General features: G+C 34.7%; 1 protein-coding gene across 1 annotated transcript in view; it reads right to left on the bottom strand.

Moving 5' to 3' along the window:
• LOC149797435 (protein SGT1 homolog) overlaps positions 1 to 25,131 on the bottom strand; it is a 72,737-nt gene that overhangs the window by 14,878 nt on the left and 32,728 nt on the right. Inside the window, exons 7-11 of the mRNA XM_089962232.1 lie at positions 25,073 to 25,101; positions 24,592 to 24,737; positions 14,546 to 14,642; positions 5,684 to 5,791; positions 3,939 to 4,041 (exon numbers count right to left, since the gene is read on the bottom strand). Of these exons, the coding sequence (XP_089818358.1) occupies positions 3,939 to 4,041; positions 5,684 to 5,791; positions 14,546 to 14,642; positions 24,592 to 24,737; positions 25,073 to 25,101 (483 nt within the window). The remainder of the gene's footprint in view (positions 1 to 3,938; positions 4,042 to 5,683; positions 5,792 to 14,545; positions 14,643 to 24,591; positions 24,738 to 25,072; positions 25,102 to 25,131) is intronic.

Raw genomic sequence — 25,131 nt, 5'->3', positions numbered from 1 at the left:
TGATCTCTAACACGGTGAGGTCATCACTCCATTGTGCAAGTGGGACTATGTCCTCCTCGTCATCCGATTCAAAATCACTTATATCTGGTGTTGAAATGGGACTAATATCAATATCTGATCCTTTTTCTAAGAATGATCCATTAAACTCTTGATATCACTTGCAGTGAACCCTTCAAAGTCGCTCATATCTGAATCAGATTCCATCTCTGTCTGTCTGAACTATGCGTGTTTCGTAGAGTGCAGAAAAGCACTTACAGTATGTCCAAATTTAACCTCTCAGCTTTCAAACTTGTTTTAAAATGTTGAGTAAACAGTCCTTTCATTGGTTATGATAATAGAAGATATGTAAACTTCTGTACTTCCAACCAATCAATGTTTAGTTAACATAGCGGTCATATTCGCATAGATGCGACACTGGAGTTTTCGAGTACTGCTGAACTATACACATATAAGCAAGACTAGCGTAGTAAACGTGGCTTATCAACACTGCATATATGCATCATTGGGGTTCAGAAGCTATTTATTGGTCACTCTTAGATACAACAGTCATAGCTAAAGGACTAAAGCAAGATCCCTTACCTATGTATCTCACTTATTCTCTGTCATTCCCAAGTCAAGGGTTGTATATACTGACCCAGTATCATATCTTTTAAAACTAGAGCCAATCAACATTTGTAAGCATCATTTTTGTTCTCAGTGACAGAGAATTAGTAAAGATTGAATACGATTGTTTCAAAAGCATTTTTGCTGTAGACCAGTGTAATAATATTGCATGAATTTCACTCATAATCAAACTCAACCTAGATCTATTTAAGTTTGATGAAGAAAAAAATGGGAAACAATCTCAGATGCAATATCTTCTTATGCACAGGTTTCGCTCACAATAAAAGCAAATTATGCATATCATAACAGCAATGGCCCATTTATCATGTTTGAACTCAACATGATGAAAAACAGACTCGCTAGTGTTGAAAAGTCCAATCAACATGAGGAAAAACAGACTCACTACAGTGTTGAAAACTCCAATCAACATGATGAAAAACAGACTCACTACAGTGTTAAAAAGTCCAATCAACATGACGAAAAACAGACTCACTACAGTGTTGAAAAGTCCAATCAACATGATGAAAAACAGACTCACTACAGTGTTGTAAAGTCCAATCAACCAGATACACAATAGTCTCATTAATACACATAGCTCCTGCTCATAATTGTACATACCAAAGATCTTACTGATTTAAGTCTATTTACCAAATTTGATCAAAATTGGATCAGAAATAGTCTCTAATGTAGTAATAAGCTCAGCTAACTACCTACAGATCATCTCAGTAATATGTGTGGAATCTGCCTGCTAATGAAGATTTTCATCATAACAAGTATATATCCGTGTTGGATCAAATTTGGATAAAATGTGGCCCCCAGAGCTGAGCTAAACAAATGGTCATTATTAATATGCATGGAGCTCACTCATTATGAAAATTGTCCAAGATGTTGATGATATAAACAAATATTTCATGTCTTTTAACAACCTGAGATCAAACACGGCTCTAGAAAACCACTCTTCTCCTGACTGGGTAAAAATTGGCTAGGTCTAATAAAATGTTAGTGTGTACTCGTTACTGGACTAAATAGATTCCGATTCAGGCCTTGAGAATAAATCTGAGCACATTTTCTACCCTTAACAAATGCCAAATATCAACATTTGGCAATTGTCAATTATAAATAGCCTTGCCTAATTTGCCTACTTGTTGTTTGACATTTTTCTACAGTAAACCGCAGTAAGCTTGATGCTAAAATAGGTAAATAATATGAACATTTTGTTTCAGTTTACACACAGCCCTACATTTCTTAAATGATATTTGTTAACTGTGCAACTTTTTCAAGTAATTTATTCATCATTTTTAGGTGGAGCAAGTTTCTCTTTCAACCAGTTATCACATATCATTACGAGTCAGACCTCTGAAAATTTGAAAATTGCTGGCCTCTGACCAAGTCTTATACCAAACTTACTCTGTAGAAAATATTATCTTCTTAACAGGATTTACTGGGGCCCCAAGTAGTTTAAAGCGGTCACCGTTACGGATCATTGCCATCTCATATCTGTCTGTGTGGGTTCGAGTCTTGGGTTCAGTCAATGTGGGTATGTGAGAAAGCTTGCCAGTAGCTTCTCGTGGGTTGGTGGCTCTTTCCAGGGTTTTCCTACTTCCTACAAAAATTATTAAGACAGTCTTCGTGGCAGCCATATTTGACTTAAAACTGGCACCATTTTCATCCTGGACCTTACAAGTATGATAAGACTACTTGTGAAAAGTAGACATAACAATATTTTCAATATATAACTCCATTTAGGATGACACCAGCTAGACATAAGAAGTCTTTTGGTGATAACCCCATGTCAGTATGGTTTTCTTTAATCAGGAGCACCAATAAAAATATTCTTTCAAGATGGCTGTTGTGTTGGCCATATTGGATTTTCGAATGGCACCATTTCAATTAGGACCAACTTGACATCATCAAATGTCTTTTGAGGAAAACCACTTGCTGATATGATCATCCATTCAGAAATAGCGAGAACATTTTAACAAGATTTTCACACTGAATATCTGAGAAGACCATGGGATGAATGTGTGTGTGTAATGCTTCAAGGTAATCCTCCAAGCAGTTCAGGAAAAGAAGCATTAACAAACCTCTGTTAATGGATGGATGGATGAAAGACAACAGACCATCCCAGCTATGGATGTCAGATCATCACCATTTTATATTCAAGACCAGGTAGACATTGTAAGAAGTCACTGTATCCATACTGGACAACAAATTGGCACCAGTTTCATTTAGGATCAACTGGACACGATAAGAAGTCTTTTCGTGAAAACTCATGTTGATATGACCATCCATATTGGAAAAGAAACAATAACAAATTTTCAAGATGGTCACTGTGGTGACCATATCTGATGTCTGATCAACAAGATCATCTGAAGTCTTTGAGTCAAAACCCCATGTTGATATAACAAACCATTCAGGAGGAGTAGTGATAAGATTTTCAAGATGGCTGACAAGGCAGCCATACTGAATACTAAGTTGGCATAAATTTCATTTAGGACCAACCAGAGATCACAAGAAGTCTTACAGCAGGAGTAGTGATAAGATTTTCAGAATGGTCAGTGTGGTGGCCATATTGGACAACTGAGAAGCATCATGTGTAAAGTGTCAAGGCAATTCACAAAGTAGTTTGGGAAAAGAAGCAGTAACAAATAGTTGCTAGTGTACAGATGGACAATGCATGATGGATGAGAGATGACCAGTAAAACTAACAACTACATGGGCACCATAGCCTGATTAGTAGGTTACAGTGACCTGCTTTTAGTATGGCAGTGTACTCTATCCATGTCTGCATGCACAATAAACGTTCATGACTGTAGAGGAAAATGTTTGTAAGAAAATGAACATAAAAGATGCAAATTAAACATAAAAGATGCAAATTTGCAAATGCCTATGTAGATTTTGGCTACAACACCTGGAGAATAGCAAATCTCTCCAACACGTCATACTGGTTGCCTAACAGGTAATATTCTTTCCTGATCAGCAGATCTCCTGGAAAAATTTGAGACAATATATTTTCTTTGAATAGGTCGCAATAAAAGCTCAATGACTCAGTAAAGTGGTAAATATAAATGAAGATTGGAAGGTAACTAAACTCTTATGAACACATTCGCAATGAATCAGTAAAGTGGTATCTACAAATAAAGATTGGAAGGGAAGTCAACTCTAATAAACACATTCTCAATGAATCAGTAAAGTGGTATCTACAAATGAAGATTGGAAGGGAAGTCAACTCTAATAAACACATTCTCAGCTTACTACTAATCTGAAGTAAAAATATAAATTTCAGGACTGATCTAAAAAACTCTCATGCCTGGCTATGATACCATCTTTATTACCTTGATCTGACACACAAAAGGATTTAACGTTGGACTTCTGCTGACCATCACCCTCCAACTTAGTCCACTGGATGCCCTCTTGTTTCTTTATCTTAATTTCAATCTGAAAAATTAAAGTAAAGAGCAAATTTAATTAGTACTCTAAAGAAGCAAATATCCAAAGCAATAAGCAAGGTTCTTTTCAATTCTTACATCATCTGTATAAACAACCCCTACAGCAAAGAAGTATTATTCTGTTAGACATGTTATGACATATGACCAAAAAAATCACAAATACATGATATATTTGGGGCCCCGAGTGGCCGAGCGGTCTAAAGTGCTCTCCGTTACGGATCACTGCCATCTCACCTCTGTCTGCGTGGGTTCGAGTCTCGGATTCAGCTAATGTGGGTATGTGAGCAAGCTTGCCAGTAGCTTCTCGTGGGTCGGTGGTTCTTTCCGGGGTTTTCCCAGGTTCTTCCTCCACCATTAATACTGGCTGCCATGTATAGCCTATTGCGTGCTGAAAAATGGCGTTAAACCCTACAACAACAACAACAACAACATGATATATTTGAAAGACTGGACTTGCAATGAAACTTTAAAACAAGAGTCCCTCAAATGAACTGATGCTCTACTGTCGGAAAAGAATTTCAATTCAAGATAATACCATCCAGTGTAAGTGATAAGATTTTCAAGATATTTACTGTGGCAGTCATATTCAAGGTCAGACTGGTATAGTACTGATTCTGGAAGAAAAGTATATATTTAATTCTGGTGAAAAACCCAAGTCAATACGGCTTTCTGTCTATAAGTAGCAATAACAAGATTGTCAATATGGCTTTCTGTCTACGAGTAAAAATAACAAGAAAGTCAATATGGCTTTCTGTCTATGAGTAAAAATAACAAGACTATCAATATGGCTTTCTGTCTATGAGTAGCAATAACAAGATTGTCAATACAGCTTTCTGTCTACGAGTAAAAATAACAAGAATGTCAATATGGCTTTCTGTCTATGAGTAAAAATAACAAGAATGTCAATATGGCTTTCTGTCTATGAGTAAAAATAACAAGAATGTCAATATGGCTTTCTGTCTATGAGTAAATGTAACATGATTGTCAATATGGCTACTATGAAGGCATACTGATGTCCTAGTGAAACCATTTTTATTTAGGAACAACAAGCTATTCCTTCAATAAAACCTCCATGTTGATATTAAAATACATTCAAGAGATGTAGCAGTAATGCTTTTAAAAATCACCAATGTGGCAGTAAAACTGAAATGAAATGTTTTCTTTTAAAAGCCAAGGCATTCTTACCCCAAAAAAAACTTGGAATATCAAGGTCAGTGAGCTTACAGATTAAATAATATGTAGAAATGCTAAGAGTATGTAGCAATTTTTATTTACTGGAATCATTAGAAACAAAAATGGGCTAACAACAGTACATCAAAATGCTATCTAATTGCAACATTTTTCTTTAAGTAGTGATCTTAATTTTGTTACAGTCACATCCTTCAAATGAAAATTTCATATGCCGTTCTTGTCTTTTGTCCTTTTGTTACCTGAAATGTTCAATGTATACTCTCAATTATTATAATAATGGAGAAAATAAGGGGTATGGATTATAGTACATTGATGTTATCAAAAAAATATTTGTTTTATGCAAAGCATGGAAGACAAGTAATAGCTACTCAAACTGGTTTGGGGTAGATAACCATAGTGTTTAACATAACCACCACAATGTAGTGATGTCAATTACTTACCTTTGTGGACATTAATTTGTACGAGGACTGTTCTGGCACAACGGGATGGGCAAGGTCTAACTCCAGGCTAAAATCTGAGCCTGATGCTTGCTTTATGGTTACACTCACCTAAAAAAAGATTTATGACAACATTCATTGCATCATGTTTCACAACATCTTCTACAACCAGAGCTATTAGGGATGGGTGCATCACAATTGGTCTTGTTCACTACGATTAACTTGGCTGGTCATCAAACAGAAAACTAAAGATTCATAAAGATGGACCTTCTAGGGCCATCTGCTCTTCTACATGATAACATGGAGTGCTGGAAATTAAACTCGTTCAAGATCTCATCAATATAATGGTAGATAACTAACTCATTGAACTACAACATTCCTGACTAAAGTTCTACTGAGGAAAGCAAAGTTAGAAGCATGACCAATCAAGGGTCATAACTCGTAGATGACACCTTGGAAAATTTGATAGTCAAAACAGCATGCTGCTATGACTCTACAGTCTTAAACTAAGTAACAACAAAAAGCGAAAACCAACAAGTTTAGCAAAATTCAACAAATAATTTCCCTATAATACAAGGTGAAAATTTAAAAAGAACTTGCAGTATTTTTTAAATTAAATCCCAAATAGTCCATAACGTTCTGTCACAAGTCCAAAGGTATAAAGTTCCAATAGAATTCAAGATGTTTTCCAAATAAGTTCTGATACTGAATGTGTTGATTTGCCTCTAGTCTTGAACATGTTAATGTGTTAGTGGCCTAGATTGTAGTGATGTGTCAGCAGTCTTTTGATGTATCACAATAACATATTCCAAACAGTTTGTCAATTTAATGGAAACTTCCATTCTAGAAGTTTCTAAGGTCAGAATCAAGACAATATAATTGAACTCAAATTTAAATAAACATGTTTACTATTAATAATGATTTGAATATTTAATCTATTCTCATAGAAAAATATTAGCTATGTATTTTGTTGTTTATGTTGTCACTGGTCAGGTTGACCATTGACTGGATTCTGGACAAGGTCAAATACAAATAAAATATACAAAAACAATACCAAATCTCACTTATATCCCAAAAATGCTTAGGGCTGTTCCAGTAAAACAAAACCTTGGACCAAGGGAAGGCACTTTTAATGTGGAGTACTCACCCATAGATGCAATTTAGAATTTTCTTATTATTTTAATATGAACTCTGTGAAATCAAAGTACCATGGCAAATATTTTTGAAAAACTGCCTTTCCTGGGTACCATGTATGTTTAAATGGAACAGCCCTTCGTAAAGTTTTGCACAGGAACTAAATTAAAGAGGACTGGCAATCATAGGTCATAACTCCTGTAAAGGATCTTGTGTTAAGAACTCATCAGTATAAAGATGCAAGCCAAAGTTTGGTTGAAATCCAACAAGGTTTAAAAAAGTTATGCTGTGGAAACCAAATCAAGAAGGACAAACAACTCCTGCTGTGGAATGCTGGAAATATAATCCTTTCAAAAAACCTGTCAATATAAAGCTGCATGTCAAATTTGGTTGAAATCCAACAAGCTTTATAAAGTCAAGGTGCAGAAACTACAATCAGGACAACAGGTAATCAATGTCATAACTCTGGTAAATGACAATGCTGAATGTTGGGAATAAAATTAATTCATGGTCTCATCAATTTAAAGTTGTTGCCAAATGTGAAATCCACATAATTTCTTATCATACAGACACACCAGGCATGAGAATAAGCAATCAAGGGGTAATTCCTCTCCAAAACAAGACTAAACTAATAAAAGGCACATGCTAGTAGAGGTACGCAGTATTACCAGTATACCGCGGTATTTTTTCTGATGGTACATACCATAGTACTTTTTCACTGTAGAGGTAACGTGTTTAGCAATAAGAAATATATGGAAATTAGCAAGGAATCTTGCTACAAATTAAATGATATCAACATCATGTTTTCATTATTCATGACAAGTGCAAAAATTAACTTTCTTTTAATGAAATGCTTAAATTGTCACCTCTATGTTCAATGTATCTCTACTTTTTTGTAATGAAAATATAAAAACAGACAGTTCGAAAGTACTAGTAAACTGTTGGCTTCGTTATAAACACTTTCAAATTTTATCAATAGGCTAATGAATATCAGCATATCAGCACGATGTCTTTAACAGTATTAGTTCAAGTATAAGTTTAATCATTCCCCTTTAGTTACAGCTTTTAGATTGCAACTTGTACAAGAATTTACATGCATGTAGCAAATTCCTCCATTATAATGTGTTAGCCATTTAATTTTTGGAATGGGGGTTGGGACAATGATTTTCTTTTGAGATGAAATATTTTCTTTTATCTCAAAATAATTAATATTTTTTCCAAATAATGTAACCAATATAATATGGTATTATTTTGCTATAAATCAGAGCAAAATATTTTCCCAACTATTGTCTTACAGAAACTAAACAAAAAAGTGCCAGGCTACTTAGCCAGAACATTGATTTGTTGATCCCTAATTGCAGTATACTGTAGTAGTATCATGATTGTTATGAAATACCATGGTATACCTCAGTATAAAATTATTTGCAGTACTCAGCTCTGCATGCTAGTCTATGAGATTCTCACCAAAATGCACAAACAATAAATGGCACATGCTAGTCTACGAGACAATGTTCTTACCAAATTGTATAACCAATAAATGGCACATGCTAGTCTATGACACAATGTTCTTACCAAATTGTATAACCAATAAATGGCACATGCTAGTCTACGAGACAATGTTCTTACCAAATTGTATAACCAATAAATGCCACATGCTAGTCTATGAGACAATGTTCTTACCAAATTGTATAATCAATAAACGGCACATGCTAGTCTATGAGACAAAGTTCTTACCAAATTGTATAACCAATAAATGGCACATGCTAGTCTATGAGACAATGTTCTTACCAAATTGTATAACCAATAAATGGCACATGCTAGTCGACAAGACAATGTTCTTACCAAATTGTATAACCAATAAATGGCACATGCTAGTCTACGAGACAATGTTCTTACCAAATTGTATAACCAACAAATGCCACATGCTAGTCTATGAGACAATGTTCTTACCAAATTGTATAACCAATAAATGGCACATGCTAGTCTATGAGACAAAGTTCTTACCAAACTGTATAACCAATAAATGGCACATGCTAGTCTACGAGACAATGTTCTTACCAAATTGTATAACCAATAAATGCCACATGCTAGTCTATGAGACAATGTTCTTACCAAATTGTATAACCAATAAATGGCACATGCTAGTCTACGAGACAATGTTCTTACCAAATTGTATAACCAATAAATGCCACATGCTAGTCTATGATACAATGTTCTTACCAAATTGTATAACCAATAAATGGCACATGCTAGTCTATGAGACAAAGTTCTTACCAAATTGTATAACCAATAAATGGCACATGCTAGTCTATAAGACAAAGTTCTTACCAAATTGTATAACCAATAAATGGCACATGCTAGTCTACGAGACAATGTTCTTACCAAATTGTATAACCAATAAATGCCACATGCTAGTCTATGATACAATGTTCTTACCAAATTGTATAACCAATAAATGGCACATGCTAGTCTACGAGACAATGTTCTTACCAAATTGTATAACCAATAAATGCCACATGCTGGTCTATGATACAATGTTCTTACCAAATTGTATAACCAATAAATGGCACATGCTAGTCTACGAGACAATGTTCTTACCAAATTGTATAACCAATAAATGCCACATGCTAGTCTATGATACAATGTTCTTACCAAATTGTATAACCAATAAATGGCACATGCTAGTCTATGAGACAAAGTTCTTACCAAATTGTATAACCAATAAATGCCACATGCTAGTCTATAAGACAAAGTTCTTACCAAATTGTATAACCAATAAATGGCACATGCTAGTCTACGAGACAATGTTCTTACAAAATTGTATAACCAATAAATGCCACATGCTAGTCTATGAGACAATGTTCTTACCAAATTGTATAACCAATAAGTGGCACATGCCAGTCTATAAGACAATGTTCTTACCAAATTGTATAACAATAAACGGCACATGCTAGTCTATGAGACAATGTTCTTACCAAATTGTATAACCAATAAATGGCACATGCTAGTCTACGAGACAATGTTCTTACCAAATTGTATAACCAATGAATGGCACATGCTAGTCTATCAGACAATGTTCTTACCAAATTGTATAACCAATAAGTGGCACATGCCAGTCTATAAGACAATGTTCTTACCAAATTGTATAACAATAAACGGCACATGCTAGTCTATGAGACAATGTTCTTACCAAATTGTATAACCAATAAATGGCACATGCTAGTCTACGAGACAATGTTCTTACCAAATTGTATAACCAATAAATGCCACATGCTAGTCTATGATACAATGTTCTTACCAAATTGTATAACCAATAAATGGCACATGCTAGTCTATGAGACAATGTTCTTACCAAATTGTATAACCAATAAATGCCACATGCTAGTCTACGAGACAATGTTCTTACAAAATTGTATAACCAATAAATGCCACATGCTAGTCTATGAGACAATGTTCTTACCAAATTGTATAACCAATAAACGGCACATGCTAGTCTATGAGACAAAGTTCTTACCAAATTGTATAACCAATAAATGGCACATGCCAGTCTATGAGACAATGTTCTTACCAAAATGCATAACCAATAAATGGCACATGCTAGTCTATGAGACAAAGTTCTTACCAAATTGTATAACCAATAAGTGGCACATGCTAGTCTACGAGACAAAGTTCTTACCAAATTGTATAACCAATAAATGGCACATGCTAGTTTATGAGACAAAGTTCTTACCAAATTGCATAACCAATAAATGGCACATGCTAGTCTACGAGACAATGTTCTTACCAAATTGTATAACCAATAAGTGGCACATGCCAGTCTATAAGACAATGTTCTTACCAAATTGTATAACAATAAACGGCACATGCTAGTCTATGAGACAATGTTCTTACCAAATTGTATAACCAATAAATGGCACATGCTAGTCTACGAGACAATGTTCTTACCAAATTGTATAACCAATGAATGGCACATGCTAGTCTATCAGACAATGTTCTTACCAAATTGTATAACCAATAAGTGGCACATGCCAGTCTATAACACAATGTTCTTACCAAATTGTATAACAATAAACGGCACATGCTAGTCTATGAGACAATGTTCTTACCAAATTGTATAACCAATAAATGGCACATGCTAGTCTACGAGACAATGTTCTTACCAAATTGTATAACCAATAAATGCCACATGCTAGTCTATGATACAATGTTCTTACCAAATTGTATAACCAATAAATGGCACATGCTAGTCTATGAGACAAAGTTCTTACCAAATTGTATAACCAATAAATGGCACATGCTAGTCTACGAGACAATGTTCTTACCAAATTGTATAACCAATAAATGGCACATGCTAGTCTACGAGACAATGTTCTTACCAAATTGTATAACCAATAAATGCCATACATATCGAAGCCGTTTGGCTTCTCTCACCTAGTTTCAAGAAATGTATAAAAACAATAGGGTACCAGACTGAGACTAACGAATCACGTGACAAGATCACTTCCTTTAAAAACACAAGGCAATTTGTTTAGATGCATACAAAATTGTTTTATCAGTATTGTAGTTGGCAACCTGAATAACTTACTGCAAAAACATCAACATGTCATCGCGGAAAATAAAAATTCTCAGTTTAGAAGAGAACGTGAAAGTAATTCAATTCACGGGGGGGTGGGGGTGTCGTCGAGGATCCTTGCAGAAAACTAAGGTTGGGAAGACTCAGATAAACAATATCGTGAAAGATAATGAAACAATTCTGCAGAAGTGGAAAGGTGAAATGGACGGAGAAAGGAAGATTGTTTAAGCCAGGAGACGTTTGTATCCCCATTTGAAAGACAAGAAAAAGCAACAATTTTGTCAGTTGAACTGGGATATGACGACTTTACCGCAAGTAACGGATGGTTGCACAGATTTCAAGTGCGACACAATATCAAGTGTTCTGTCATTAGCGGCGAATCAGCTGATGTTAATAATGAAGTTGTCGAAGATTGGAACAAAAGACTAAACGATATATGCAGAGGATATGACAGCAAGGATATTTTTAATGTGATGAGACTGGTTTGTTTTTTAGACTGTTACCAACAAAGTGACGTGATGTGAACTGTATCATAATTATAAAGACAGTTTTAAAACTGTATCAATGGTTATTCATAGCATTCTTTTGCAAATGATGACAAAGTTTGTTTTACATTTATTTCACATCATGCATGCGATTTTTTAATTAAAATATTAAATATTTAAAATTAAATGTACCTGTGACTTTTTACATATGTATTTACTATTCGTATTTGTCATCCCCCTCTAGAAAGGCCACCCGCATCATAAGGCCACTTCCCTGCTGCATTAGGGGTGGCCTTATAAGAGGGGGACTACTGTATACATTTATCAGAGGTTTACTTTTATTTAGGAATAACCTGTATTGCTGCACCGAGAACTATAATAATTATAATAATAATAATTATGATGATGATGATGATGATGATGATAATAATAACAGTAAAAAGTATGCATTCTTTTTAAATGTCAATCAAATTGCTGGCATGCTATGCAATCTAAATATGAAGTAAATGTATTTCTATGGTTAAGACACAGCTATTCAGCCTGCATTACTATATACTTTTTAGAGTATAATATAAAAATAATAAACTTCTATAATCTACCTATATGACATGTTTATGATTTAGAGAATTCTGTGTATTTTTGTATCCATATAGTTATAGTCATTAAAGCATTAGGTATCATGCATGGTGTATGCAACATAGATCCCTATCAAGGCAGTGCACCTTACAACACAACAATCAGCCATTAGTTTACAATATTTCTCTTTTTATTTGTATTCATCAGCAATTTTCTAAAAGAAATATTGTCATGTAATATTTGAATTATGACTTTAAATGTAGTCAATGCACTAACATTTAAATGTTACTTTATTATGAGTTTTTCAAAAAAATATTACTAAGTATTTTTTAGTCACAGGCATTATTTCGGAATGTGTGGCATATAATTAAATAAAAGGTAGTTTATATTCTACTTACATTTTTATGATTCAGAGAATCTTGTCATCGTGGTTTCATCCCTTTTATTTTAATTTCACTGATATTAGCAGCTTATATCTTGCAAGCTGTATACATTATTTATATGCCAACTTTTATTTTTACCTGTGCATGTGATCAGCATCACAACCATGCATCTTACAATGAACATTAGATGGCTCAATCTACTAAATATAGTATCTTTTTAACATTGTATAGCCACTGATGAATTAATTTTTTTCAGATTACAACCAGTCTGCACAGATGGAACAAAGTTTGGTCTGAAATTTGCAAAATCTGAAGAGATTAAATAATCATCAGGCAGACTGCAACTGTGATAGGCAAATAATCTGGAAAACTGGAGGTGGCGTATGATTCATAATGGGCCAAAGGCAGACTATAGTCCATGGCACTACAATGGCTATTAGAAGAGTCCTTTAGTCCGAGTTTCCACTGACCATTCATATCTCATTTTATATATTTGGTTGTTACTGTTGGAGTGTGAGGTCAGAGCTCACTGCCTGTTGAAAAATTGGTATTCACTCAAACCATGCAATGTCAGCACAGGGTAGTAACTTACTACCAGGTCTAGCAAACTTAACCAACCTTATAAAGTTTGGTAATGTTAGACAGGAGAAATTGAGTTACTGTGTGGAAACAAACTTGGGAATAGATGGATGGAGGAAGTATGGACAGACTATGTCATAGCATAATATGCAGTTGTGAAAATCAAACATAATTAATGTTTGAGACAACTGATATCAAAAATCTTTAGTAATAACAAGTCCTTCTATACTTTCTCTTACCAAAGTTCACTCGTACTAAAAAAGCATTACAAGCACATTTTTCTGACAAGGTATTAGAGAATAGGACAGTATTCTGTATTTCAAAAATAAATTGAAGATAAAACTTTCAATCTGATATAACTCAGATGAAGGGAACTTGGGTTCTGTAAAACATGGCATCACACCTATGACACAAGTGCAATGTTGTAACCCCCTTGTATATTATTTTAACACAGAATCTTAATGCTGATGCTGCTACTGCTTGTAAAGTTATACCAATGTCTCGATATGTCAGAGGTGAGATAACAACTGTTTGTACGTGTTTTGAATCAATACTCTCTTGTTAGAACTGAGGAAAAACTATGTTTCAACTTGAGCTTTAACAACAGGCTGACAGAAATGATATTTTTTTGAAATGACTTGTGTCAGCAAGAAAGTACACTGTATTACAGGTCATCAGTTTCTTTTATTTGTACCAAGCACTGTGAAAAGCAAAATGGCATTTTAAATAAACTTCTTAACCAATAAAAATATGACACTGTTAAGACAAAAGAAACAATCAAAATGCCATTTAATTCAGTAAGTATCTGTGTTCAGATTCTTCCAAAAATTTAAATATCTTTTTATAAGTGCTTAAAATCACGACCTGAGGAAATGGGTGAAATTTGTGAATATTGTTTGTTGAGACTTGAAATTAATAGTTTTAACAATCATGAAATCCAGAGAAACTAGAATCGAACAGAAATAAATTCCCATCATGCACCAGCTAGATACACTCCCTTGTCAATATAATTCTAAGTCTTCAGCAACAGCTGTCAATACAAAATTATTTATATCCAGCTTGCATGAGCAAAATTCTACGATTTTAAAATGTTATGTGCATCATAAAAGTAAATGACAAAGCTGAAAATACATACGCTGTTTTCATGTATAGCTATTGATAAATCTTCATTCTTCACATTTTTCTGAAGCACTGTAATTATAACATGGGTTCCTGTTTGGTACCAGTCATATCTGTAAAGATATAAGCACCAGAATTTTTACCAGCAAAACAAAAGGCAGTGACAGGTTTAAAGGAAACCATCAATTAAAGATATTTCCATATTTATAATGAAAGAAAATACTAAATTAATGTACTTTATATAAAGGGTACCTATCTTACATCAATGGAAACTTTTTTGTCATAAGAAGACATTTCGTGAAAACCCATGTCAAGATGACTTTCCATTCAGAAAGAGAAACAATACAAAGATATTCAAGATAATTGCCATGGTGGCCATTTTGGATGTGAGATTGGCATCAGTTTCAGCAAGACCAACCAGACTTTATAAGAAGTCTTTTAGTGAAAACCAAATGCTGAGGAGATCATTCACCAGTGTGTAGTTATAAAAAGATTTCACCACAATGGTCACTTCAGATGTTCTGGCACCAATATATTCATTTTGGACAAGCCTGACTTCAGGATGAATGTGTGTGTAAAGTTTCATTACAATTCTCAAAGTTGTTTTGGACTAGTGGACAACAGGCCATCTCATACACTCAAGTGGAAAGTGGTGGTCACATCAAAAGGTTCAAGAGGAACCATTTTCATCTCTAGCCAGCTTGACAATACAAGTCTTCAGTTCTGATGAAAACTCCATGGCAAAATGGAGAATAAGCAATAGCAAGATTTTTTAAAACAGCTACCATGGAGGCTGTATTAGATGTCAAATCATCACCATTTTCATTTATGATAAAACAATAAATCATACATCTTAGCTATAAGGTAAAATGCATAGATATTCTCAGTAAAGTTGCCAGATCCTGGCAATTTTGCACTTGGCATAAGTTCTATGGTATTTCTTCATAAATGTTGACCAAACCAAAAAAATATAATCTACAAGCAATTTCCTTCAAGTTTCAAGCTATTTTAGGTGCTAATGTGCCACAAATGTACCACTTAGTGACTTGTATTTTTGATTATCATGATAGGTATGCAAGTGTCAATTGTTTAACAATGTTACATCAAGTTGATCCTAAATTGTATCACTGGGGGGGGGTCCCCATGATTAGAATGAGTGCGACTAGACATTCTTAAGTATCATTTGTGTTCATAAGACTCAATTTTTGTGGTTTTGCAAAAATAAAGAGTACTTAAATTCATGGTTTTGCCTGTCAAAGTTTGCATACTTGTAGGTAGTTAATTTCATGGATTAGCCAATGCAAATACCTCATACAAAGAAAAGAAAAGAACAAAGCTCTACTAACAACAAATGTTATCCATTTTAATGATTAATACAATACTACAGTCTGCATAAATCAAATATTTGTCAAGATCAATAACTAACATGCAGCATCACAGGGCACGGACACAGCTAGCAACACTAACCTAATCACAGCTAGCAACACTGACCTAATCACAGCTAGCAACACTAACCTAATTGGTTATTAAAATACATGTGTATGTTTCTTAAAACACTGTCCATAAAATTGCACTATCCATTACTTTCTGACTACCATGCCAATAACACGTTGGTACAAGAGTGTGAACGTTCAACATAGAACCCCATGGGTTTAGAGTAAGTCCTCATTCCAAATGTGAATCAAACAGGTGACCAACTTCCCCTGATACACTACAGTTAGCAAGCAATGTCAACAACTCATTTAGAGCTCATCAAAGTGAAAAGATGCTATCTAAACTGAAGAATGGAATGGCTCCATTGTTTGAGCCTGCTTCATGCACAAACCAACTTCAACCCCTAGACCAAGCATGTGCAACCTATGGCCTGCAACCAAGTTTTATCCACTTATTTACATCAAAGGGTGTGACTTCAAAAAATAAATATAAAAATATCAATTCTGGACAGTGTCAAATCCAGTAAACAATGTTACATTACAATACCATGTAAAGGAATAAAAAAAAAAAAACAGACAAACAATTAAATTAAATATACATAACTGTATGAACAGAGAAAATCAAATTTCTTTTTCAACCACTTGTCCAGGACAAGTGATTTCATAAAAATTTACTTGTCTCACCTATATTTCATTTGTCACAAAATGCCAATTTCTTGCCGAAATTCAATGAGATGTATGCATTTTAATCCATTGTAAAAACAAAATAATGTACATGATTATTTTTCAAAGTACTTGTGTGTTTGTTTTTTTTTTCTTTTGTCAAGGCATCTTATATAAACTAATTTTTTCTATGATATAGTAAAATCAGTAATTCCAAATGCAAAAAAATGGAAAGGAATTTAATGGAATTCAGGCCTTCCCTAACTTCTCTCATGACTTGATTGAGAGAGCTAAGTATCTTGCTCGGAGTCTGTTCTTATAATCAGCATCAAGCTTAGTATGGCTCTCCTCCTTGAGAGCACACAGTATTTCTATATCCAAATGTTTTTCCATATTGGAAAGGCTGTGTTAAAAAGAGGTCTCATTGTTATAACTTCATTCTTATTTATTTTTAAAATGGTGTTATGTTTTAGAGTTTAGCACCATTTTTCAGAACACAATAGGCTTTACATGGCATCCAGGATATCTGGGAAGGAAAAATTCAGAAAAATCCAGGGAAGAACCACTGACCCATGGGAAGCTATTAGCAACCTTTCTCACATACCCACAGTGGCTGAGCCTGAGACTCAAACCAATGCAGACACAGGTGAGATGCCATTGATCTGTAAAGGTGATCACCTTACACTGCTTGGCCACCTGAAAAGTGGAGTATTAGCAAACTTTCACTTCAGGAATTTTCTGCACACGGTGGCGAGTGTCATGCTAATAATGTGGTGCACAACGAGGCAGGAAACTGTCATGTGATTTGCTTAATTAAATCCTGACTTTATCAGTTCCATTGACAACTACACTGGTTGAATTTCCAAACTGTGCCAGTTCGGAATATCATCTGCAGTAACTGCAAAACATCAGAATCGATGAATTCAAGTCATGGATAATTATCAACCTAATGTGGCTGAACATTTCTTCATCTCTAAGTTGTGTCATATGACATTTTTATTTTTTTGCTGCAGAGTCTGGCTCACGTTTCTCTGAAGAAACAGTACTTCAGACTTAGTGGCAGCTTTACATTCCACTGCTCCACTTTCATGTGAATTTTCCTTCTCTAAATCGTCCTTATTACCTTCCTTGCAAAAATCACTTAGTAAACTCATTTTATCCAAATAGAAAAGATGAACTCATTTCACAATTATTTCTATTTAAGAGACCATAACATATATCCTGCCATTTTAAATGCAAACAAAGACCGCTCCTTTAATGTAAAGCCATAATCGTTTGACTTCAAATGCAATGCAGCATTTTAAAGTTAAACTTCTGTATAATCAATTTTTTACAAAATAAAAAATTAATTACTATCATTTAATAAGTTCATAAAGTAAACAGACAATTGTGACTGTAAAGCACCTTTCACTAGTTTCATTGCACTGATTCCGGGTATAAAAACTAAGGGCAATCTGGTCATATATGTGTTGAGTATCCACCATGAAAGAAGGTCGTTTATAACATTGCTAATTAATCATACCAAATTTGCTTTGTTTTAAGTGTTTTGACTAGCTTATAATTTGGTCGCTTTGCCCAATAGTGAAGCAGTAACAGAACTCGCCCACATGCAACAGTTATCAATGAACACTTACTATTGTATCATGGGATATGAATGAATAAATGGAAGTCGCTTCAAGTTTTCAGTATGCCAGGAGGGCATGAATGGTCAGTTAAAGGAAGATAAAGTAATTATAGTATCAAAATTAGTGCTTGCCCAACTTGTATTAAAACAAGAAAAAGGTACCTGTCCCATAATAATAATAATAATAATGAGGACTTTGTATAGCGCCTAATCTTTAAAAGCTCCAAGTGCTTTACAAGATTAGACAACACCTATAAGATAAAGAACATATAATAATATTATTACAAAAACAAACACCATGAAATTAGAAAAACATTTAAAAAAAAAAAAAAAAAAACATGCTGAGAGTATTTCAGGTAGGAAACATTATTAGGTCTTTAAGTTTGTTCTTGCAGTTGAAATAAGTGAGTTCTGAGAGCCCTCTTGAATGTGATCACTGTGTCTTTGTGTCTAAGTTCAGTGGGCAATTCATTCCACGTTGCTGGGCCCTGGTATGCAAAAGAGCGCTGTCCATATGACTTTGTTTTCATAGTGGGAATAATGAGTATACGATTGTCAGAAGAGGAGCTTAAAGTATCTTGCTGGTGTGTACACATAGGTGAGGTCGGATAGGTATGTTGAACTAGAGTCAGACAGTGAAACGTAGCACAAGAACAAATTTTGTGTTTGATTCTGGATCGAATGGATAGCCAGTGTAGGGTACAGAGCAGTGGGGAGGTGTGCTCTGATCGTGGTACTCTAAGTATGATCTGAGCAGCTGTATTTTGAACTTTTTGAAATTTCTGGAGTAGATATTGAGATGAACCAGACAGAATTGAGTTACAATAGTCCAGTCTTGAAAGTACTAATGAACACACAAGTTATAAACACATAATAATAATAATAATAATAATGAGGACTTTGTATAGCACCTAACCTATAGAAGCTCTAAGTGCTTTACAACATTAGACAACACAAATAAGATAAAAAAACATATATAATGATATAATTACAAACACAAACACCATGAAATTAGAAAACATGGAAAAAAACATGCTGAGAAATTTAGCTTACTGAAGAGCATTTGGTATTTCCAGTGAATTATAATTAGAACAAATAAATCCAATCAAATGAAAAACTGAACACAACACTAAGACTGATCCTGCTTCAAGATGTTAAGGCAAGAATGAATAAGTTTTTGATGAACAAGATTATACAATGCTCTACTTGACCTAGGTCACAATCACCATTTTCCAAAATACTCGTCCCGTAATGGAAATTTCCATTCTAGAAGATTCTGAGGTCAGAATCAAGAGTGTATCTTTTAATTCAAATTCAGGTAAACATGTTTATATTAATAATAATCTAAATGTTTAATCCAAACTCATAGAGAAATATTAGATACATATTAAGATGTTTTCAAAATCAATGTCTCTGTTAAGGCACGCACGCACGCATGCACACACACACACATAAAGCATATAGAAGACTTTCGTGTACAACCAACATGGTTCACTGGAGTTTTCCCACCCTCATTTTTACAATCTGGAAACTGTTAAAGAATATACATTACTAGGCATTAGAAGGGGAGCTAATTTGTGCATTCAACAAGGATTCTTGGTATGTTCTTAGCCTCTTGGAGTCTTAACTTAGCAACCATTATGATTCCAACACATGGGACCTGTGGTGGCTCTTGGAGTCTTAACTTAGCAACCATTATGATTCCAACACATGGGAGCTGTGGTGGCTCTTGGAGTCTTAACTTAGCAACCATTATGATTCCAACACATGGGACCTGTGGTGGCTCTTGGAGTCTTAACTTAGCAACTATTATGATTCCAACCCATGGGACCTGTGGTGGCTCTTGGAGTCTTAACTTAGCAACTATTATGATTCCAACCCATGGGACCTGTGGTGGCTCTTGGAGTCTTAACTTAGCAACCATTATGATTCCAACCCATGGGACCTGTGGTGGCTCTTGGAGTCTTAACTTAGCAACCATTATGATTCCAACCCATGGGACCTGTGGTGGCTCTTGGAGTCTTAACTTAGCAACCATTATGATTCCAACACATGGGACCTGTGGTGGCTCTTGGAGTCTTAACTTAGCAACCATTATGATTCCAACACATGGGACCTGTGGTGGCTTTTGGAGTCTTAACTTAGCAACCATTATGATTCCAACCCATGGGACCTGTGGTGGCTCTTGGAGTCTTAACTTAGCAACCATTATGATTCCAACACATGGGACCTGTGGTGGCTCTTGGAGTCTTAACTTAGCAACCATTATGATTCCAACACATGGGACCTGTGGTGGCTCTTGGAGTCTTAACTTAGCAACCATTATGATTCCAACCCATGGGACCTGTGGTGGCTCTTGGAGTCTTAACTTAGCAACCATTATGATTCCAACCCATGGGACCTGTGGTGGCTCTTGGAGTCTTAAGTTAGCAACCATTATGATTCCAACCCATGGGACCTGTGGTGGCTCTTGGAGTCTTAAGTTAGCAACCATTATGATTCCAACCCATGGGACCTGTGGTGGCTCTTGGAGTCTTAACTCAGCAACCATTATGATTCCAACCCATGGGACCTGTGGTGGCTCTTGGAGTCTTAACTCAGCAACCATTATGATTCCAAGGTTAAGATGTTCCACCAGAAGGTTGTGAGTTTTGATTCTCACCATATCATTAGCCTGGATAGATTACTATTTTATCAGGATTTTGTTCAAGGTTATAGGTTTATTGGCTCTAAATAATTAATTTGAAAGTGTTTAAACACAAAAAAAACAAAAACAACTGCACATTTTAAAATACTTTGTGAGTATTTGCTCTGAATATATACAATAATGCACAATACAAGAAATAAAATATAAACAATTATTTCAGGCATGACAGTGCAAGCAACTGTCAAATACTACTAAACAAAATGCTTCAAGAATTCCAAATTTTGTTCTTTTTATAAAAAAAAGAAATAAGGAATGTACATCAAGGATTATACAAATTCCATGTTCCCATGATGGACAGTAATCCTTTCACAGTTTCCACCACAGACTGCAGTTGTCATGGATTGTAGTGGATGGATGAAGTTTTACTGCCCCAATTAGAAAGTTGCAGCAATATAATATCTAACAGTGGATGTCCACTGCATCATAATACACAGTGCAGAATGCTCTTTTTAAGTTGAACACAATGCTGTTTAATATTCAAAGTCTTGGCCACAAAAACCCCATTCATACACATGCAAGAGATGCAAGAAGCCTTTCCGAGCAAAGAATCCTGAAACTATTTTGGTGCTTCGTAAAATAAACAATTTAATGATGGTGAATGTAGTAAGAGCAAAAGAGAGATTCTGCTTTAAAACAGGAAAAACAGATTATGCTGAACTATTACTGGGTTTCATTCTCTTCTTAAAATAAAAATGAGAAATGCTAAGATTGTTTGCTTAACATGTTCCCACACAAAAGAAAACACAGCACAATCCAAAACAGAACCTCTAGTAGTCCAGCTGCTGTTTAATGCTTGCGAATCATATATACACATCCATGCAATACACTTTCTCAGGACACATGTTTAGTCCTACTGATATAACACAGACTATGATGCTGCATTCTATTACCAGTGGCTTTATAAATATACTTAGGATTGCTCATGAGTTTAATATTACCAAATGGATGGGTGAAACACTGAAGCACAACATTAACAAGTAGCCGCAGGAACTGTCCTACTTTAAGTCATTTAAGACTTCTGCTCTATTCACTTATTACACTACTGAGTGGGGGGGGGGGGGACTCTGCAGGTTGGGAGAGAGAGAGATGGAAGGGTTGGGATATAACTTAAACAAATACACTTGCTCTGAGGTTTAGAAAACAAAACAGAACAAATTTAGGTGTGAATCAAGGCCATTACACTTTATTCTAAACTTAAGTTAAATGGTTGGTATCTAATTGGGGAGATAAAAAAATGATTATATTTAGTTTATCATATAACGTTAGATACTAGTTTTACATGACAATATGAGAACTTAACACCAAATGTGTTTCTCAGTCCAATAATTGTCACAAATTAACATCCTTTTAGTTTTAAGGTGTGTAGTTTGAGACATTTTCATTCAACAGTTATAAGAGTGAGAAAAAAGTGAGAACAGAAAGTAATCTTTTTTCAATGAAATCACTTTGTTCGTGATATAAATCTCCACCGACAGAGCATAACAGCTAATAAAACATACACAATTACACACATTAAAACATTCTCATACCCTCTTAAAAACAATATTGTCAAAGTTTAAGGGTAAAGGTACAGAATAAACTTTTCGTAGCATAGCTCATGTATTATTTTTATTTTATTACATGATGCCAAATTATTATTTTAGAACAAACTCTGGAAAGAATTATGACATACATGCCACAATGTTCCAGTTTTCAAGATTCTACATCTACAGTATAAATAGTATGTTGTTCATTTGTAATCTCTTTTTTTAGTTTTATGATGGACTTCCATTAGATTGAGCTAATTTCCACTAGACTATGAGGAAATCCACCAAACTAAGTGGATATCCACTAGTCTTAGTGGGTACACAATCCCTTTCCCCTCTATTCACATCCGCTGTATTCAGTGGACATTCCATAATCCACAATGTGTGTGCTTATGTTCTTATTAAGGCAAAACACCTAATTAAACATGATACTTTGATAAGTTTCTTACAGTGACAGTTTGGTTTAGTTCATCCACTTTTGGTTAGTGGTTGCACTAGATTATTAGTAAATTCTCTTGCAACTTGTAATAATTCAATAGTATGTTTTAGAAACTGGTCTTATAATCCACTACAGTATCAAATTATTATAAACTTGAAGTGTTACTCTTTATACATTTTATAATTGTATCATTTATATTTTAAGGGCAAGTGGGCAAGTGGATAATAGTTTTCATTATTATTTACTTCTCTTGCTGATCCAAAAATTTAAAAAAAATGAAGTAACTGCATCCACTGTACCATGAGTTAGACATGGTTTCAATATGACATTACCAGAAATAAAACTTTTGGCATTCCACAAATGCAATAAACAATAATCTAACCTATATAAGACCTTGATGAGATAAAGGTTACACACCAAGTCTGATCAAAATCTGGTCTGGAATAAGACCTCTATAGTGGTAAAAAGCTCAGCCAGACAGATTCAAGATCACTTGATATGTATGAATATTACTGCCAATCAAATACACATCTGAAATCTTGAGGGCATAGACTTGGATACCAAGTCTGATATAAATCTTTTCAGTAATATGGCATCTACAGTGCTCACAAGCTCAACAAATCAAACACAAAATGACCCCATTCACATGTGCAGATGTAACTCATTGGATATCTTGATGCTGCAGTAACTTTGTACTCAGGGATCTGACACTTTTGTTGGAGAGTATAAAGATAACACTGACCTATTATAAAACTTACATAATGTACACAATAACATAGACCAACATCACTATAACAGAAGAAAGAAAGATACCAAAATATATCAAGCAGCACTAATTACAAAACTTGAGTCACTCAAAGTGACTCATACACTACTGGCTCCATGTCGACATATCATCCAATCAGATTTTCTGATACTGGATATAGGTCAGCATCATTTCATTTATGATAACTAGACACCTGTAAGATGGCTTCTGCTGAAAACCCCATGCCAACATGATGGTGAATTTAGATGGCACAGCGATAACTGGATTTTCAAGATGAATGCCATATTTGACATCAGACTGGTACCATTTTCACTCTGAATCAACTAGACATTATACTTAGACTTTTACAAAGACCCAATGTTGCTATGACCACCTTTGCTGTATGATTAGTGCCAAGATTTTCAACAATGGATGTCAAACTGGCACCATATTCATTTAGGACACATAAAAATAATTGTATAGATTTAGCTCATCCAACTCATTCAATATCTTAATGGTATAAACCAATGTATGTAGTTTTACTAAAATCAAATGCAAAATAGAGTCTCTAAAGAAGTCACAAGTTCAGCAAATGTAATGGAAGATCACCTAATTATTGTGTATAGCTCTTACTTATTACAGAACCTGTCTTAAACCATGATGATTATAGGTCTATTTACACACTCTGAACTATATTCATATAAAACAGAGTCTCCTAATTGATAATAGCTTAGCCAATCATGTGCAAGATCATCTCATTAATATGCACTGGAGTCACCTGAAATAAAACTCAACCAACATTTTGAAAAAATTTGCTATTTACAAACTATGATTGAAATTGAGTCAAAGGTGATGCACGTCCAGCAGAGCAATACCGTAAGCTCACTTGCTCTTACACCTAATTGAATTAAAAATAATACATTACATTTTCTTAATTGGCATAGGTAATGGCTTGACCAAAGGGTCTGATGCGGCATCTTTCTTCTCACTGTGACCAGTAGCAGGTGAACTCTCCTCTTTTGGCTTATCCTTCATTTCTGCCTCTAAGCCGGCATTCTCGTTTGCTTTTTCCTGATATAAAAGAAAAATCAATACAAGTATTCAGTTTACAGTTTTCATGCTTCTCCAAAATTCCTTTCCCCCATTCATCTCCCCATCAAGCCTCCACTGAATGTTGTGCCATTTTAAAGTTGTATCAGAATTTATTATGCACCATTCTGACTCTGGCCTTAATTTTTAGTTCAGCATTATGACAAAAATAATCCTGAAGTTGGATAGAGAAATACAAGAACAGCATAAACTCTCATACTTAATGCTGGTGAGCTACAAATCCATTTAGCTACAAAGAATGAACCCTATTCATTAGGATCTTAACTAGAGATCTGATTTTAATATTTGAAACATACCTGTGTACTGGTTTCTTTGCTCTTTGTCACTGAAAAGAATGTAAAGTGAAACAAAATAC

The sequence above is a fragment of the Sinohyriopsis cumingii genome, chromosome 6, assembly GCF_028554795.1.
Source record: "Sinohyriopsis cumingii isolate HCF-2022 chromosome 6, ASM2855479v2, whole genome shotgun sequence".
Lineage (NCBI taxonomy): Eukaryota > Metazoa > Mollusca > Bivalvia > Unionida > Unionidae > Sinohyriopsis > Sinohyriopsis cumingii.
The sequence above is the reverse complement of the archived record's forward strand: the minus strand, read 5'-3'. Positions and strand labels throughout refer to the sequence as shown.